Below are 17,540 nucleotides of genomic sequence, written 5' to 3' on the forward strand. Positions count from 1 at the left end.
CACACTGGGATTCCATAGGAAGCACTGTGATTCCATAGGGAGACACTGGGATTCCATAAGGGGACACTTGACATCTCCAGTGCCTGGAGTGGATGGAGCCACAGGAGATGCCTCATGGGACTCGTATAGGGGATGCTGTGTCCTCCTGTGGACTGCTATATGGGGCTGAGGGGGTCTATATGGCACCAAGGGTACCCATATGGGGTTAGGAGCATCCTGTTGGGGTTAGGAGCATCCTTATGGAGTTAGGAGCATCCTTATGGCGTTAGGAGCACCCTTATGGTGTTAGGAGCATCCATATAAGACATGGGGCTTCCATATGGGACCACCAGCATCCATCTAGCGCTGAGGGCCTCTATAAGGGGATGAGGGGCTCTATATGGGCCTACAAGCAACATCCATATACAACATGGGACCTCTATACGGGACCACAAGCATCCATCTACGGCTTAGGGCTGAGGGACTCCATATGTAGCTATGGGCCTCTACATGAGACTGAGGACCTTCATATAGGACCAAGGGCCTCCATATGAGACTATCACAGTATCACAGTATCACAGTATGTTAGAGATTGGAAGGGACCTCAAAAGATCATCTAGTCCAATCCCCCTGCCGGAGCAGGAACACCTAGATAAGGTTACACAGGCACGTGTCCAGGCGGGTTTTGAATGTCTCCAGAGAAGGAGACTCCACAACCTCCCTGGGCAGCCTGTTCCAGTGTTCTGTCACCCTCACTGAGAAGGAGTTTCTTCTCAAGTTTAAGTGGAAACTCTTGTGTTCCAGTTTGCACCCATTGCCCCTTGTCCTATCATTGTTTGCCACTGAGAAGAGCCTGGCTCCATCCTCGTGACACTCCCCCTTTATATATTGATATACACTAATAAGGTCACCCCTCAATCTCCTCTTCTCCAAACTATAGAGACCCAGCTCCCTCAGTCTTTCCTCATAAGAGAGATGCTCCACTTCCTTCATCATCTTAGTTGCCCTGCGCTGGACTCTCTCCAGCAGGTCCCTGTCCTTCTTAAACTCAGGGGCCCAGAACTGGACACAACATTCCAGATGAGGTCTCACCAGGGCAGAGTAGAGGGGAAGGAGGACCTCTCTCGACCTACTAACCACCTCCCTTCTAATACACCCCAGGATGCCATTGGCCTTCTTGGCCACAAGGGCACAGTGTCGGCTCATGGTCACCCTGTCGTCCACCAGGTCACCTCTAACAGGTCATTCCCCAACCTATACTGGAACCTGGGGTTGTTCCTGCCCAGATGCAGGACTCTACACTTTCCCTTGTTCTATTTCATCAAGTTATTCCCTACCCAACTCTCCAGCCTCTCCAGGTCCCTCTGGATGGCAGCACAGCCTTCTGGCGTGTCGGCCACCCCTCCCAGCTTAGTGTCATCAGCAAACTTGCTGATAGTACACTCAATTCCCTCATCTAAATCATTGATGAATATATTAAATAATATTGGTCCCAGTACCGACCCTTGAGGCACTCCACTAGATACAGGCCTCCAACTAGACTCCACCCCATAGACTACAACTCTCTGGCTTCCCTCCTTCAGCCAGTTCACAGTCCACCTCACTACCCGACCATCCAGACCACACTTCCTCAATTTAGCTGCGAGGATGCTGTGGGAGACTGTGTCAAACGCTTTGCTGAAGTCAAGGTAGACCACAATAGGATACCCGATAACCATTCAGTCACAGAATATGTAATAATTGCACTGTCCACTGGAGACATTCTTCCTTGGTTTCTGTAGCAGTTAACAGGTCATGCACGTGTTGTAACAGAGTCCCCGTCTGAGCAGGTGGCTGCCATGATTCTAGTTCTCATGCTAGCTGATTTCCAGAAATTGCTGGACTGTTTTTAAACCCCTGTGGTAATACTGTCCGAGTTAATTGAGTTTCCCTTCCTGTGTCAGGATTTTCCCGTTCAAAAGCAAATAACTTTGGCTTTCTTTGGACAATGGGAAGCAAAACAAAGCGTCCTTTAAATCCAGGACGGCAAACCATTTCTGATTATTATTCAATTTAGTCAATAAGTCATTGAATTAGCTACTACTGGACGAATATCCTCTGCAATTTTGTTGACTACTCTGAGATCTTGAACCAAGCTGCAACTTTTCCCATCATATTTCTTTGCTGTCCAGATAGGAGTGTTATATTCCAATTCACATTCAATTAATAATCTATATTTTAATATTTATCAATGATTTTTTTTTATTCCCTTTGATCTTCTAATTTTAAGGGATACTGTTTTATTGTGATTGGGCAGGCCCCCCTTTTTATTTCCACTTTAACAGGCAAAGCATTTTTTGCCTTACCTGGAACTTCAGATGCCCATACTCCCACATATACCTGATTAAGGGTTTCTTCTATTTCAGGGAGGTCCTCCTTTTTGCTTTTCTGTTGAATTAGAGATAAACTCAAAACTGCAATTAATTGATTGATTGTTTTTAACTCTAAATTCCATTTTGCCTTCTTTAAGTGTTGCTTCTCATCCTAATAAAGATTTTAGAGAATTTGGCATGCATAAAAATTTACGCATTCCAATTTGTTTTCCCAATTTGTATGTTAATGGTTTCAGAAAGAATGCCTTTTTTTTTTTTTTCCCCTCTCTTTTTCTTGGTGGCCACTAGCTCCCACATCTGTAACGAATTCTTTTCTCTCTGATTTAACACCGAATAAGTTGCTCCTGTATCCACTAAAATTCCACTTTATTTCCTCTAGTCCCTAGTTTTAATGTAACCGGTGGATCTGCTAGGGTAGATTCCCCACGTCCCCATCAGTTTACTTCCAGTTCAGTTCTAGTTCAGTCACCGGAGCCACCCCATGGCACTGCCCCCCCCCCCCACAGGGCAGCCTCACTTCCAGCGTCCAATCCCCCCATAGCACACACACCGATCTGGTCCCACAGAAGAGGACCCCACTCCCCCACCTCCACCCAACATCCCTCCTCCCATGCTCAAACACTGGAGCTGCTCGAGCTCCCCCCCATTCCCCCTTGGTTTTCCCTTTTTTTCCCCTTTTCCTCACAGCGGCTCCCCCTGCTCTGCAGGGCCTGCAGGTGCCTGCCTCTGCAACAGCGCTTCTGGTTTAACCCCTTCTTAACTCTGAAGGTGGATGTGCCGCTGGTTGCCAGTGACAGCAATCTCTTCCTCCTTATCAATATCAGATAGGACAGATGCAGAGGGTGCTCCTCTCTGAGGCACCTGTGGTACGTGATTTTCCACCCTATCTTCCTGATTACTGTTTTTTAACTTTAAACATCCTTCCCCAATATCACAGGCTGAGCATCTCCAGCTTAACTTACAGTTTTTCCCTGTCCTTTTCCAAAGCCAAAATTAAGGAATCTGGCAGAGCTATATTAATTTTGCATTCAGTCTGTCACTCTGGGTAATTTCTTAAAGTGAAAAACATATCTGCATACTTTACTTCATCCCATTTTCCTTGCCCCCTCAAAACAACATCAACTGTAACACTTGAGACAAAGACTTAAATTCAACCAAACAACAGTTAATAACACAGTTACAACATACTGTCACCAGTACCAACATCATAAGACCAAAATCATTACTGTAACAAGCCACAAAATAAGATGAATAACATTAGTAGGCAGGTTTCCTTGAACCCTTTATAGTTGACCAGCCTGTCAGTGTCCCAAGAAGGATGAGACCCTTGTGTCCGACCAGCCTGTCTGCGTCCCACTGTGGGAACCATACTGGACAGCCAGCTCTATGGGAGGGTGATTCTACTAACCTATTCAGGGACCCACACTGACGGCATCACTGAATCAAATCCCTTATGGGCTGTTGATAGCACACTGGACCCAAAACCATTTCCACAGGACACCCCCCTGTGTCTTGTAGGACCCAAACCACAAGATGCCCCCTGCTTAGTTATAACAGTCTGTCACTGATACCAAAATCACAAGAACAAAATCCTTAATATAACAAGCCATAAAATAAATCAAATACCAGTAAAATCCAAAACTTTTTCTGCAAGACACCCCCACATCATTTTCCAGAGAGTTCCCCACATGCATACAGAATTGTGGTGCTGGCCTCTGAGGGTCGCTTACTTCTTCCAACAATCTTCATCACTTCTGGCAGCCTTTGAAGCACGCGCAGTAGATGCTCATACCACTTTAATTGCTTCGTTAGCACCAGAGACATAATAATCCCCCCATCCTCCTACTTATCAGTTAGTTTAACTGTAGCCCATCCTGGACACCTGCAGTTCCCAGATACCCCTTATCCCTGGGTCCTGTTTTTCTAGGCTGTTTTTTCTTAAAGCTGTGTCAACCATAACGATTTATCTTGTGAGAATTCTCACTATGTTCTCTAGCTGCACTCTCTCTATATATTTTTCTCTATGTATCCTGCACCTCAGTAATTTTCCATTGCTACTGTTACAAAGCCATCAAACTTAACATTACTTAAAGCTACTTCTAAAGATTTCTATATCCCATCTTGTAATTTTGTGTCCGTCCCCCCCCCCCCTTCTCAACTTGTCTTGAAGACCCTTAGTGACTAACATGTAATTGGTTAAGCACAGGTGTGAGAACTTGACCTCCAAGCTTGCCAACAGCCCACAGTTCTCATAACTCAGTGAATTCCAGCTTCTCCTTCTATCTTGCTTGCTTAAGCTTCCTCGGGCCTCTCATGGCCTTGCTGTATCTTTTGGGATTATTCAGATTTCATGTACCAAATATCCATTCTCCTGTGAGAGCACTGTCTCCACACAAGTTGTACTTGTAGAAATTTGATCTATCTTATCTGTTCTGCTTGAGAAACTAAAATAGCATAATAGCTCCCAGATGCAGAAAATCCACATGTTTTCAGGAGCTTAGAAGGACGTGCTATGGGTATGGCACTGGTAAGCGATCCGAACCAGAATACCTTGGACATCCTGGAGCACGACATGGGTATGTACTCAGCAGTGTTGTGCTTCTGTGGCTGAGAGTACCGCAGGGCTCTGATCAAGGACTCTGTGGGTCTCATGCTCTGCTAGGGAGGGAGGGAGGCTGGGAGGAAGCAGGGCCAGGACACCTGACCCAAACTGACCAAAGAGGAATTCCATACCCCAGCACGTCCTGCCCAGGGAGGTAACGGGGAGGTACCCGGAAGGGCACTCTCTTCTCGGTCGGGCTCATTTCAGCAGGTGGTATCGTATTCTCTTCCCTTGTTATTTCCCTTACCATTATTATCATTGGTGGCAGCAGCACTGGTTTGTGTTGTACCTCAGTTGCTGGACTGCTCTTATCCCAACCCGTGGGAGTTACATTCTTCCCATTCTCCGCCCTACCCCTCCAGGAGCGGGGGGAAGGAGCGAAGGGCTGCGTGGGACTGAATTACTGGCTGGGCTTAAACCATGACAACTTGTCAGGTGCAGAGGGCCTGCGGAGCTAGGTCCTTAGTCAGAGGCTTCCTCTCGGAAGCTCACTGCTGCAGCAGTCTGGGGGCTCTTGGCTGTGCAAGGTTGGGTGAAATGTCTTCAGTATCACTTTGGAAGGCCCTGCTGTTGCCGAGGCTGAGTTTTGCTGAGGGACAGTGAAATGGAGATTCATGAACCGCTTTATCCAATTTAAAATGCTTTCTCTTGCCCCCAGGGTAATCTCTGTGTTTAAATCTTCCCTAGGAAAGTTTAGGGGCATAATTCCTGTGTTTGGCACGTGGACCTGGCCTCAGTGTGGAGATCTCTACATGCATGGCCAGACTGGGGAGATTCCTTGGGTATACAAACCCTTCCCAGCTTGTCTTTCAAATGGCCATCTCTTCATGCAGGCTTGATGAAGCACTGGAGATGTCCGTGTTGGTATTTAGCTTGTCACTGGCTATTAGCACTAACATGCCATGTATAAATCTGCAAAGGAGATGCTGAGTAAGAGCCTCAGAGGGTATTTGACAACCCTCTATTTCTTTGTTTTCAATGTTCAACCCCCTTAGCACAACAGGATGGCTGCAGGTTAAAGATCCCGCATTACAGAAAGTTGATCTCAGCTGATGTACAAGCTTGGTGCTGGGAAGGCTATTTCCTTCAAAGCCTTTTTCTGCAACTCTCTAGTAGCAGGAGCTTGATGGTATTGACCAACAAACAACTGTATGTGCTTGCATTTCTTGTCCCCTTTGTAGGTGAGCAAGAGCATCTGGTGAGCATCAAAATAGATATCAGTATTGAGAGTGCTTGGTTCTTGCCCATGTCAACAAGAGCGTAGCTCCCTGTGCGGCTGTTTCCTGACTAATGACCTGACCTTTCCAAAGGGACATGTCTAGGCAGCAACAGGCTGCTCTTGCTCCGTTGCTGCGGTTACAGCCCGGCAACAGTTCCCAGGGCATAGGGAGCTCAGCTCCATGTTGTGCTTACAGCCCTGCGAGGACAATTATGACGTCATAGGTTGCTCAGCTCCTATGGCCACAGCTCTGTGAGGGTTGCAGCAGGCAGCAGAACTGCAGTGGCTGCTGCGTGCACAGTGGGGCTGGAGAGGCGAGGCAGGAGCACCGGCATCATGCTGGGCCAGAAGCCAAAGCTCAGCAAGCGCATCCGTGAGCTGCGTGCCAGCATAGCCTTGCAAGGTGCTGCCCTGTTGGCTTTGCATTATGGAGTGGGCCAAGTAGGGGGCTTTTGGTCCCCGCATCATCCTGCATGGTACCAACAGCTTCTCAATGTCCTGCAGGGCAAGCAAGGAAGTTTTACAGCAAGTCAGAGGAAGGAAAGTTCAATGAGAACCGAGAGCTGCTGCCCCAGCTGCGAGAGGCGGTGCAGGAGGATATCCATGCCCTGGGCCTTGTCCGCAAGGTACCAGCAGGTCCCATTTGCTGTGTCTGTGACTGTGACTCTGCTGGACCTGCAGAGCTAGCTTCTCCACTGGTCCTCTCCAGGAGCAGGAAGTGCAGGGCAGCAGGAGGCTGGGACCATCCCCAGGCTGGCATTGATGTGTTCTCTGCCCTTCTTCTGCCCACAGCACGAGCTCACCATCTCTGAGGCTTGTGGAGCGGAGCAGCCCTTGGGCATTGCTTTGGCCAGTAAGACCTTGGAGGTAAGAGCAGAGTCCAGCGGGCCCAGGCTGCTGGCAGTGGGCTGGGGTTGAGGGGATGCTCAGAAGGACCGGCTGTAGGGAACAGGGACCTGGTGCCAGCACCAGGACAGCCCCCAGGGCTGGTGCAGTGAGACACGGGGTGTTCAGGAGTGCTCCCGTGGGACCCTTTGCACTGCAGGACCCATCAGTGTCCTCCATTAGCTCCCTGAGCAGGTCCTTTGCCCCAGCAGAGCTCCTGTCCTGCCAGGGAGTGACCAGGTCCCAGCATCCCCAGCTCTACCTCTCCCATCCAGGTGGCCCAGGAGAAGCTCCGGGCTGAAGTCTATGACAGGGTGAACAAATGCAACATGCTGCTGTACCAGATGGAGCAGCGGAGCCGGGCCAAGGAGCAGCTGCAGAGGCGGCTGCAGCAGCTGCAGGATGTCCGGGTGGCTGACAAGCAGCACCAGGTACAGGTCCCAGAGACCCTTCCTAGGGTGGCAGCACCCGTGGGGGGTTTCAGCCAGCCCTGCCCCCCTGGGTGGGCACTGGTCTCAGTCCATGGGCTCACCCCTTGTCTCCAACCATCTCTGCCCCAGGTGATTCGTGTGCTGCAGAACAGCATAGACAAGATGCACACAAAAATCCACGCTGGGCAGAAGGTGGCTGCCCTGTACGTGGTGGTGCGGGATGCCCTGAGGAAGGTGAGCTCATCCTCACCGTGCCGTTGTCTCACCCGCTCCCCCTGCAAAGGCACTGAAGTGCCCAAGGGGCTGTGCTGGTGGGACACCCTCCTGCGGGAGGTCCTCCTGCTCCCCTCCATCTTCTGTCCCAGCACAGGGCACCCCTGGGACTCAGTGGGCTGTGGCTCCCTGTGTCCCAGGAGCTGGCCCACCTGCCTCTGCACCTGGACCTCCTGAGTGAGATGGCCGAGCTGCAGCATGGGGAGGTGGAAGACATGGAGCTCATGGCCTTGGATGGGCTCCGAGCTGCTCGTGTAACCAAGGTGAGATGGTCCAGGGCACCTCAGGGTGCTTTCCTGCTCCCCAGAGCACACAGATGGCACCAGATGTCTGTGCTGCCGAGTCTTCCTTCAAGAAAAATAAAGACTGAGCTTGGCTTCCCCGCAGCACCCAGATGCCTCCATAGCTCCTCCTGTGTCTGGCTCTTGGGCCTGGCTGCCCTGAGTTGGGGACAGCTGCCGGAAGCCGTGGCCATGGGGAAGGTGGCATTCTCCATTCTCTAGCTGTCCTTGCTGGGTTTCCTTCCCAGGCTGTTTACACGGGGTAGGGGGTGGCATTTTTGATGCTGGCCGTGCCAGGCTCAGAAGCTCACAGAGCTCCATTGGAGCTTTGGGAGCCACTTCTCTTCTGCTCTGCTCTGCTCCAGGAGCACATGGCCAGGACGAAAACCCAGCTCCTTGCAGAGAGAGAGCTCAGGCTCCGCACCCTGGCTGCTCAGAAGGAGCCCATGGACAGAAGCTGGCGCAAGGAAGCAGAAGAAAGGCTTCTGAAAGGGGTGAGCTGGGGGGACCTGGCACAGGCAGGGTTGCAGGCATAGGGCGGGCATCAGTGCCCAGCCTGCCATGGGTGAGGGGCTGCAGGGCCGGCTCCCCCAGGGTGCCAGCAGCTCAGGGGTGACGATGAACATCCTTGCAGCAAGCCAGGCGTGACCTCACCAGGGACTTCCTGGGCCTGCCCGCAGAGGACCCACCGGTGGGTGAGTGCCTGTCAGGGTGCAGGGGGGGATGCAGGCACAGCCGCAGGCATCCTTCCCTGCCACAACCTTTCCACCGCAGCCGCCGAGCCGGAGGCCCCCAAGTCCCAGCTGGAGCGTGAGGCCTGCGTGATGGAGAAGCTGGAGAAGGCCAAGGCTGCGGTGCAGTGCTCCCGCCTCTGGGTGAGTTGAAAACCCATCTCTGGTAGAACCTGGGGCTGCTCCAGCCCCAGGGAGCTGAGCCTCGTCTGCTCACCCTGTTCCATGGCAGGGTTCTCTGCTCTCCTCTGTCCCCAGAGCCCCCCAGGGCCCCTCTTGTACAGGCAGGGATGGAACTGCTTTGCTCCACGCCATGATCTTGCAGTGGTTCCTGTGGATCCTGGTGCAGAAACCTCCCCAGGACCACGGCCCAGATCCTGTACCCTGCAGGAGTGCCCTGGGCTGAGTCCTTGTGCTCTCCCCCCGGCCAGGACATCCCCATCAGGATCCTGGCACAGCAGAAGTCCCTGGCGGAACTCGAGCAGTACCTCGCAGGGCGCAAGGAGGAGAAGCAGGAGCTGCAGAAGGCACTGAAGGAGCTGGAGATGCAGCTGGAGGAGCTCAAGTTTCGCCAGCCCCCAGCCACAACCAGGTGCTGCTGGCCTCCGGACAGTCGTGCCAAAGGGGCCATCACCCTTGGGGGCAGGGGGACATGTGCATGGCAGGGGTCCCAAGAGGGCACCCCTTCCTTGGGCACCCTGCAGCTGCCCACCCCTCCTGCACTGGGAGGGTTTCTGAGCAGAGTGCTGCCCCAGCTCTGGTGCTGGCAGAGCACGCAAAGCTCCTGCGCTGGCAGCAGGAGGAGCCTTGCTCCTTGCCTGGCATGGGAAGTGGGAGCAGCAGCAGCACGGGGTTGAGGTGCAGGCAGCATCTCTGCCCTGCGCTTGGGGCAGGGGAGAAGCTGGGCAGCAGCTTTTGCAAGGGGTTTGGGGTGTCTGCACCCCTGTGCAGTTGTATGGATGTGAGCGTGCTTGGCTCCAGGGGGCTGGAGGAGGAGCTGAGGACGAGGCTGCAGTGGGAAGAGGCTCGGCTGGAGCAGAGGCGAGCCCAGCTGCTGAGGAGCCAGGAGACGCTGCTGGAGTTTGAGAACGGAGTTGACAACCTCTTCGTCCGCCTGCGGGGCATCCCCGTGCCTGGCCAGGTACCCGCACAATGCTGGGCTGAGCACAGCCCGGGCTCTGCTTGGTGGTGCAACGGCACCGTGGGGTGACCCTTGGTGCAGCAACCATCACCCCAAGGGGCTCGTTCTGCCCACCAAGGCTGTTCCCTCTCTGGCTCCAGGAGCACTCTGGCAAGGCCATGGGAGTGGACGAGAAGCTCCAGCAGTGCGAGCAGAAGCTGCAGTACCTGGTGCAGCGGGTGGCTGACCTGCCCCCCTCCAGCCTCAGCGAGGATGATGAGGTGCGCGGGGGCTCCATCCCTGCTGCGGTCTTTGGGGACCCACACAGGCTTTCCCGGGTGGCCCATCCCAAGCCATCCTCCCAGCTGGAGGATGGAGGTGCTCGAGGGAAGAGCCACGGAGCAGCTCAGGCCCAGGTGGCCCTGGGCTCTGTGGGGTGTTCCCTCCCTCCCAGGGGCACATCGAGGTTGGGCACCCCTTTGGTTGTAACACCCGCCTCCCCTTCAGCTATGAACACAGCGTCTCTTTCCCAGACTTTTGTGAAGGTCCGACAGCTCCTGGAGAAAACCCTCCTGAGCGATCCACGGAACCAGAAGGTTCCCTTGGAGGACACGGGCATGGGGGACCCAGGTAGGAAAGGGGACACATCCCACAGCAACTGCCCCAGCCCCTGCCCCCTGGGATTTCTGGGTGTCCTTGCCCACCTCCCACTGTCCCAGCAGAGCCCAACCCAGGAGCTGCTCCAGGCGTTGGGGCTGACCTCGGCTGTCTCCAGGCCTTTGAGCATAGTGCTGGTTTGATGTGTGCATGTGGCAGACTGGAGACAGATGGTGGGCTGGGGAGCGTAGAAGCACCGCAGGAGCAAGGAGGGATGCTGTGGAGCTAGCGGGGAGACCCTCGTCTTCCAAATCCCTTGGCTGGGAATATTCTTCACAGCCAGGGCTTGGCTCTGCCAGCGGCCTCCTCCTAGGGGAGCTTCTGGTACCTTACCACCTTTTCTTAACAAAGCAGGACCCAGGGCTTTATGGGGAGCCCCAGCAGGGTTGAGACAGGCCACAGCAGGTCCTGCAGGTCCCCCTGGGCTGCTGCTGTGGCACAGCCAATGGGCAGTGCCTGTCCTGAGGGCTCCCCACGGTGCCAGCAGCCCTCCCAAATGTGCCGGCTCCTCCTGGGGACACAGGCACAGCAGAGGCAGCCCCACAGACCCTCCCCAGCCCGCTCCTCTCCGCTCTCTCCTCCAGACTACTTTGATTTTGATGACGACCACAGTGGCCTTGTCCTCACCAGAGAAGCCATCAAGAGCCAAGGGCTGGAGCTGATCGAAAGCAAGAGGCAAAGCAAGAAGCAAAGCAAGAGGAAGTAGTGGTTGCTCCCCGAGAGCTGGGGATGCCTCAGACCATCTGCTGTACCCTTTTCCCCTTCGATGTAATAGAGCAGATGCTTTTCCTTCCTCCCAAGCCTGTGGTAGAGCTGAAACAGGGGCTCCCAGGTGCCTTGTCACCCAGAACACACAGGGCTCAACCTGACTGTTGCTGCTGCACCCGGCCCTGGGCGAGGCAGTGCTGGGGACGTGACGGGTGGCAAAGAGGTACAAGAGGCAGGCAGAGGAAACCAATGGCAGTACATTGGTTCCTGGGTTTAGAAAGCAACAATGAACCATGGGGTACCCCAGGAAAGCAGCGGCAGGGATCTTCCTGCCACAGTGACCCCTGAGCTCGATGGGGCATCCCTGCAGTGGGGCAGGGGAGCTGAATGAGACATGGCGGGGCACTGGCCCCACCACACAGAGACCATGGGGCAGGAGAGCCATGTCGGGGAGTGCCAATCTGGGGCTCACCCCAAATTGTGGAAAAGGAGCTGGGGCTGCATGGGGCTCTCCAGCATAGAAAAGTATGGCTTGAACCTGCCCGAGGGGAGACTGAGCTGAGCTCTGAGGCAGAAGCTGTTCCCTGTGAGGGTGCTGAGGCGCTGGCACAGGGTGCCCAGAGAAGCTGTGGCTGCCCCATCCCTGGCAGTGCTCAAGGCCAGGTTGGACACAGGGGCTTGGAGCAAGCTGCTCCAGTGGAAGGGGTCCCTGCCCATGGCAGGGGTTGGAGCTGGAGGAGCTTTGAGGTCCCTTCCAACTCTAATTATGAGAAAACACATTATATATTCATCACACTAAGGGAAAATGGCAAAATCACCACCCAAGTGTTGAATGTTCCTAAATCAGTTTCTTTAGAACATTCAATACTTGGTGTATTTCCAGAATTGTGCAAAACAGTTTGCTTGGATCAAAGGAGAAATCTAATTTTACAGATTATTTGTTTTGGTTGAATCATGCCTTCAGTTGAACGAATCTGGGTTTGTTACTTGCGTGTGATCTGCCAGACATCACAGTGTTCTTTCTGAATTAACAGATGAAATAGGTTTGTATCAGTGAATTCAACTTCCTTCATTGCCTTGTTTGGGATTTTAAGCAGCTGATTATTAAGGCCTCCTCAGACATCCTGGAAAAGGCGTTCCACTTTCCCAACAGTTTGGCTTAACAAATCCCTCCAATTACTTCTAACAGCTTCTTTCAAGCAAGTGTCCATATCCCTCATGAGCTGCCTATGGGAATTTTGTGGATGAAGAAGAGAAGCCAAAGTCATTTGATGTGGAAAATGTAACTTTATCTCCTTCGCATGTCAGCATGGAGCGTTTCAGCAGCTTTTGATACGTGATTAGCCAGAAAACATCTGCTCCCTCTCCTGGTTCAGAGAGAGTAAGACAGCAATGGGAGGTTACTACGAACCTGCAGATACACTACCACCACCAAACTCCAGATACAGCCACAGCTACACAGCATATATGGATTTACTGTCCCCTGAAACACCTGTGTCACCACAGTCTGACTGCAATAGTATATTGATGTATTTCTTTCCTTAGCCAGAAAAACTCTGCTAGATTTAGTAAGAGAACTGATGCTTCTGCTTTGCTTAGCCCCTGTGCAGTACTGCACTGGAAAGCTCAACACCTTGACCCATCTCACATGCACTAAGAAGACTCTGACAAAACCAGCTGCTGTGAGCTTTCCTGCAGTACTGGTCAGCACAAATGGGTGCTCATGTGCAAGGGCACAGGATGAGGCATTACCCCATTGACGTGGTTTAACCCCAACCAGACAGCTTTCACTCACTCACTCCCCCCCTTTCTTGCCCTCCCCCTACTCCTGGAGGGACAGAGAGGAGAATCAGAAAGAATGCAACTCCCACGGGTTGAGATAAGAACAGTTTAGTAACTAAGGTATAACACAAATCACTACTGCTACCACCAATAATAGTAATGATAAAGGAAATAACAAGGGAAGAGAATACAACACCCCATCACCAGGCGACCGATAACTTGACGCCCCAGCCCGACCGATACCTCCTCCAACCCTGCAGTCCACTTAGCCCTTCCAGCTAACCCCAGTTCCCCCTGGGCATGACGTGCTGTGGTATGGAATACCTCTTTGGTCAGTTTGGGTCAGGTGTCCTGTCTCTGCTTCCTCCCGGCTTCCCCTCCTCCCTGGCAGAGCAGGAGGCTCACAAAGTCCTTGGACAAACCAAAACATCATTTTTATCAGCTCTGTTCCCAGCCCAAAAGTAAAACACAGCACTGCACCTGCTACCCAGACAGAGAAAAATGACTGCTACTGCTAGACCCAGGACACCCATTTACAAACATAATCCTAAGGCACACATTCTTCCCTGTGAGGGTGCTGAGGTGCTGGCACAGGGTGCCCAGAGAAGCTGCGGCTGCCCCATCCCTGGCACTGTTCAAGGCCGGGTTTGACACAGGGGCTTGGAGCAAGCTGCTCTAATGGAAGGGGTCCCTACCCATGGCAGAAGTCAGAGCTGGGTGAGCTTTAAGGTCTCTTCCAACCCAAACCAGTCTGGAACTCCATGATATAGCACCACAGATGACAATCAGGCAACACTGAGAAAGGCCTAAAAATCCCTCTATGGAAAAGAAATTAGTATATATGTCTGTATTTGATGGAAGCAAAAAAGATAAAGAATGAAACAAAAATTCCATCTCAAGTGGGTGGAAAATGCCACAAAGAGGATGAGAACAAAACTCACCGAACGGGTAATAAAGTCACTTTTCGGGCAGTGGCAACAGAGCAGGTGGGTGAGGACATCCCCTGCTTGCTCCTCCCCACAGGACGCAGCCTGCCTCAGTCAACACTTGTGTTGTTACAGCTGGAGATGTTCAAATGTGTGAAAGCACTGGCAAGGCCCAGGCTGACTGAGCTGGGTCATCCCTGCTTGCCCCACGTACACAGGAGCATGAAGCAGCACAGGTTGATCCACTCCGGTGGAACGGGTGAGTTAATGAAACCATTACAAACACAGGGCAGGACTGCTCAGAGCTGTCAAGTTAGGATTATTTGTGGGCTATAAAGCAAGGGAGGTTAACATCTGTGGTGTTATAAAAATGGTATTTGTGGATCAGAAGCAAAGAATTGTGTGTTAGGACAACATGGGCAGTGGCTGCTAAAATTCTCCCTGAGATGGCTGTGCAGGATTGAGGCAAAAGCTTTATTGTCCAAGCATTCTTTATGTGCTTGGGAAGAACACTGGGTATCTGAATGAGACACAGGCTGCCCAAATCAATGTGCCTTAATAAGAACAATGCGTGCGTACACACAGCTCCTCCCGATCTATGCCCCTCTTCAGAGGGAAAACCCTCAATTCTATACATGAAAAGCATTAAGGAAGGGTCAGTTCACTCTCAATCAACTCAAGGGCAAGACTTCACTGTGGTCAGAGGAGCTGCGGATTTGTCAGCATAGCCCAGACTTGTTTCAAAATGGATTTATGAACAGATAGCAAAAGCTTTGCAAGAAAAATGGTCTGAAGTTGGATGGAACACCTTGAGCATGTGAACACGTTTGGTACTCAGCACCACGAGGCATTCTGCAAGTCTGATGGGTCTTTTTAATACCTCGCTTCTAATACCTTCTGTAGGCCATCAGCTGGATCTCATCACTCAGCAATTCCTTTCAGACACAAAACCCAAACAGCAACTGTGACCCTCTCAAACTCTTTGGGGGTAAAAATGATGCTCAGAGTTCCAAAGGAGATCAGATAGATCAGAAACTGTGAGGAGTTCTGGCAAAGCAGTGATGAGACCTTCCAAAATGCCTTTTATCTTGGAAAGGCAAGAATCAAAAGAGAAGAGCATCTGACAGGGCTCTTTTAGTCATGGAATTCAAATACAAAGTGCAGGTTCCAAAAGGCCCCATAAATGCATTGGAAGTTGGAAGTAATTGGCTCTCCTGTGAACCAGGAAAGAGGAGCAATAAAAACCCTACACCAAAACCATCAGGAATGACAGGCAGCTGGGAAGCTCCAGAGAGAAACTATGTGCATTTTGTCAACCAAGAACAAGTAAGACACAATCCCTAAGTAGCCCAGAAGAGCAGACACCCTCTGGGCTGCCTTATAAAGGAGCAGATGCATTTAAAATGCAAAAGAAATAAAGACAAGAACACTGTAAGAATCTACCTCAGCCTCTGCCAGAAATAAAAGGCAAATTCCTGGACTTGGACCGCACAAAATAAGGAGGAATAAAACTAACTAAAACAGAGTTTTGCAGCTGAATTTTACTAGGTTCTAAAGGGAATCTGAGCTCTTATGGTAGTGTAAATTGAACGTGATAATGTACGAAGGAAATAAGCCATCTGCTTGGAAAAGAAACAAGGGCAATTGCAATAGGCGGAAAAACACAGGCTTATTAACACGGTATTGGAATGAATATATTAGCAGATTGATTAGATGTGAACTGCTGAGATACACACCCAGATCAATGAATGCTCAGTAGAAGCAAGAAAACTGCAGACAAATATGAGAGGTCCCTCCTGTGCTGGGGCCCCAAGCTGGATGCAGGACTTGCATAGAACATAGAACGCAGAATTACTGGGAAAGAAGCCTCAAAACCATAGCTGACAAGCAGTGACAGGCAGGAGTGCCTACCTGCAGGTTTTAGTGCAGCTGCTTGCCCCAGCCATAGGGCTTCTGGCCACAGTAATCATGCTGGAGCTTCAATCAGCAGGAACAGAAGGATGGAGCAAAGCACAGTCCTTTAAAACAAACATATCCTGAGTAAGTTTACCCGAGGATACAAACGGGAGTCAGAAAAGGTGCATGTCTGCATCTATCTGTAATTTAGTTTAGATTAGAAAAAGAAAGGTAATATTTAAGTATATTGAGATCACATTTCAGCTTCAGACACTGGCGTCATGGAATATCCATTTGTGACAGAAGACAACAAAAACCTCATCAAAATACTACTGCAGTCATAATGTGTCCTCAAGGCACTACTGAAAAAGGCCTCGAGTGCCTTTGAGCCACAAGAGAATTTCTGTTAAGACAAGAGATTAACTACATGCACGAGTACCCATGCACAGAGTTGTACCACATGCAGTGGGCTGCTACTAAGTCCTATGAGTTGGGAAACTACATACACACAGAGAATTTACCACAGGAGATGACCCCACCTCATGATGCAGTACAAGTGCCTGTATTTTAACTGCATTACTGCATGTAACTGTACATCTGAGTGGTATTCTTCTTTGATAAATAGTGTGTGTGTTCCTAAACCACAACAGCATTAAGAGCAGAAAAGGAAAAGCACCCACCCCATCAGAGTCAAAATAAATGGTAACCACAGCTCTTCAGAGGAGCTGCTCAGCAGTTGCTGAAGGAGGAATAATAAGGCATTTTCCTGTTACTGCTACCAGTGCTCTTTTAATCACAAAGCATTATCAAAACCACATCACAACACCTAGAGATTGTTCATCTGACTTGGCTGACCCCGTTACTAACTGCACTACTGCAACTGAAAGGCACTGCCAAGAACACTCATTTCAAACCCAAGGTGCTCGCTTGGATCCCCCGCCATGAAAGCCCTGCAATACCTTCAGCCCAGCACTGCAATGCAAAATGACCAGAGCGTAGGAAATGAAGATGCAGACATGGGAATTTCATCCAAACCCACACACACCAGAGACACCCAAGTGGGCTCACACCCACCTACAGAACTTACAGGCATTCCACGGAAGGTGAATCAACAGCAGACCTGAAACCTCCAACATGTTCTATTCACAGCACAGAACCTAAGATGCTGAGTTTGTTCCCAGTTCCCAGGGATGGGAAAAGCCCCATGTACAAGGGTGGGTCTGGCCTCATCTGCCTTGGCTGCTGGGGCGCTCTACCCTCCAGATCACACTTCCCCATGGAGAAACAGCTTCTGAGGCAAATCAGAGCACCAAAACCATCAGGAAGCTTCATTTCCAACTTCTGACTGGCAATCTAAGTCATGCTAATAATGAAAACCATGTTTAAAAGTCAATAAATAGCCCATCTTTTTGAAGCACCCACCAACACAACCCACCCCAAATCCCACCAGTGAAGGTGGAGGCCTGAAGGTAGCATTCACTGAGTGAAAAAGTTCTAGAGAACAGACCCTCGGATCTGCTACACACGAGCCTTTATTCCAGGGGTGGGAGGATTCCTCAGGATCCGTCCCTTTGCATACCAAGAGAGCAAGAAGGAACAGAGGATGAAGAGAAAAGGAGCCCTGAGGTTTAGGAAATGAGGAAGATGAGGTGTATCATGTTGGGCTGTTTAGACCAGT

The 17,540-nt window shown here is 51.2% G+C and overlaps 1 protein-coding gene across 1 annotated transcript; it reads left to right on the forward strand.

The window, feature by feature from the left end:
* The first annotated feature begins 6,417 nt into the window (after positions 1-6,417).
* Positions 6,418-11,256, forward strand: LOC133217142 (coiled-coil domain-containing protein 183-like). Its single transcript, XM_061362304.1, has 12 exons — positions 6,418-6,575; positions 6,677-6,798; positions 7,333-7,722; positions 7,902-8,024; positions 8,408-8,536; positions 8,677-8,737; positions 8,817-8,917; positions 9,205-9,365; positions 9,755-9,914; positions 10,055-10,174; positions 10,427-10,687; positions 10,993-11,256. Exons 1-12 carry the CDS (start codon positions 6,509-6,511, stop codon positions 11,254-11,256), a joined length of 1,959 nt encoding a protein of 652 aa, XP_061218288.1. The 5' UTR covers positions 6,418-6,508.
* Positions 11,257-17,540: the final 6,284 nt, after the last annotated feature.

The sequence above is a fragment of the Neopsephotus bourkii genome, unplaced genomic scaffold (assembly GCF_033783945.1).
Source record: "Neopsephotus bourkii isolate Nb327-2 ecotype Australia unplaced genomic scaffold, CSIRO-AGI_Nbou_v1 NB_1118, whole genome shotgun sequence".
Classification (NCBI taxonomy): Eukaryota; Metazoa; Chordata; class Aves; order Psittaciformes; family Psittacidae; genus Neopsephotus; species Neopsephotus bourkii.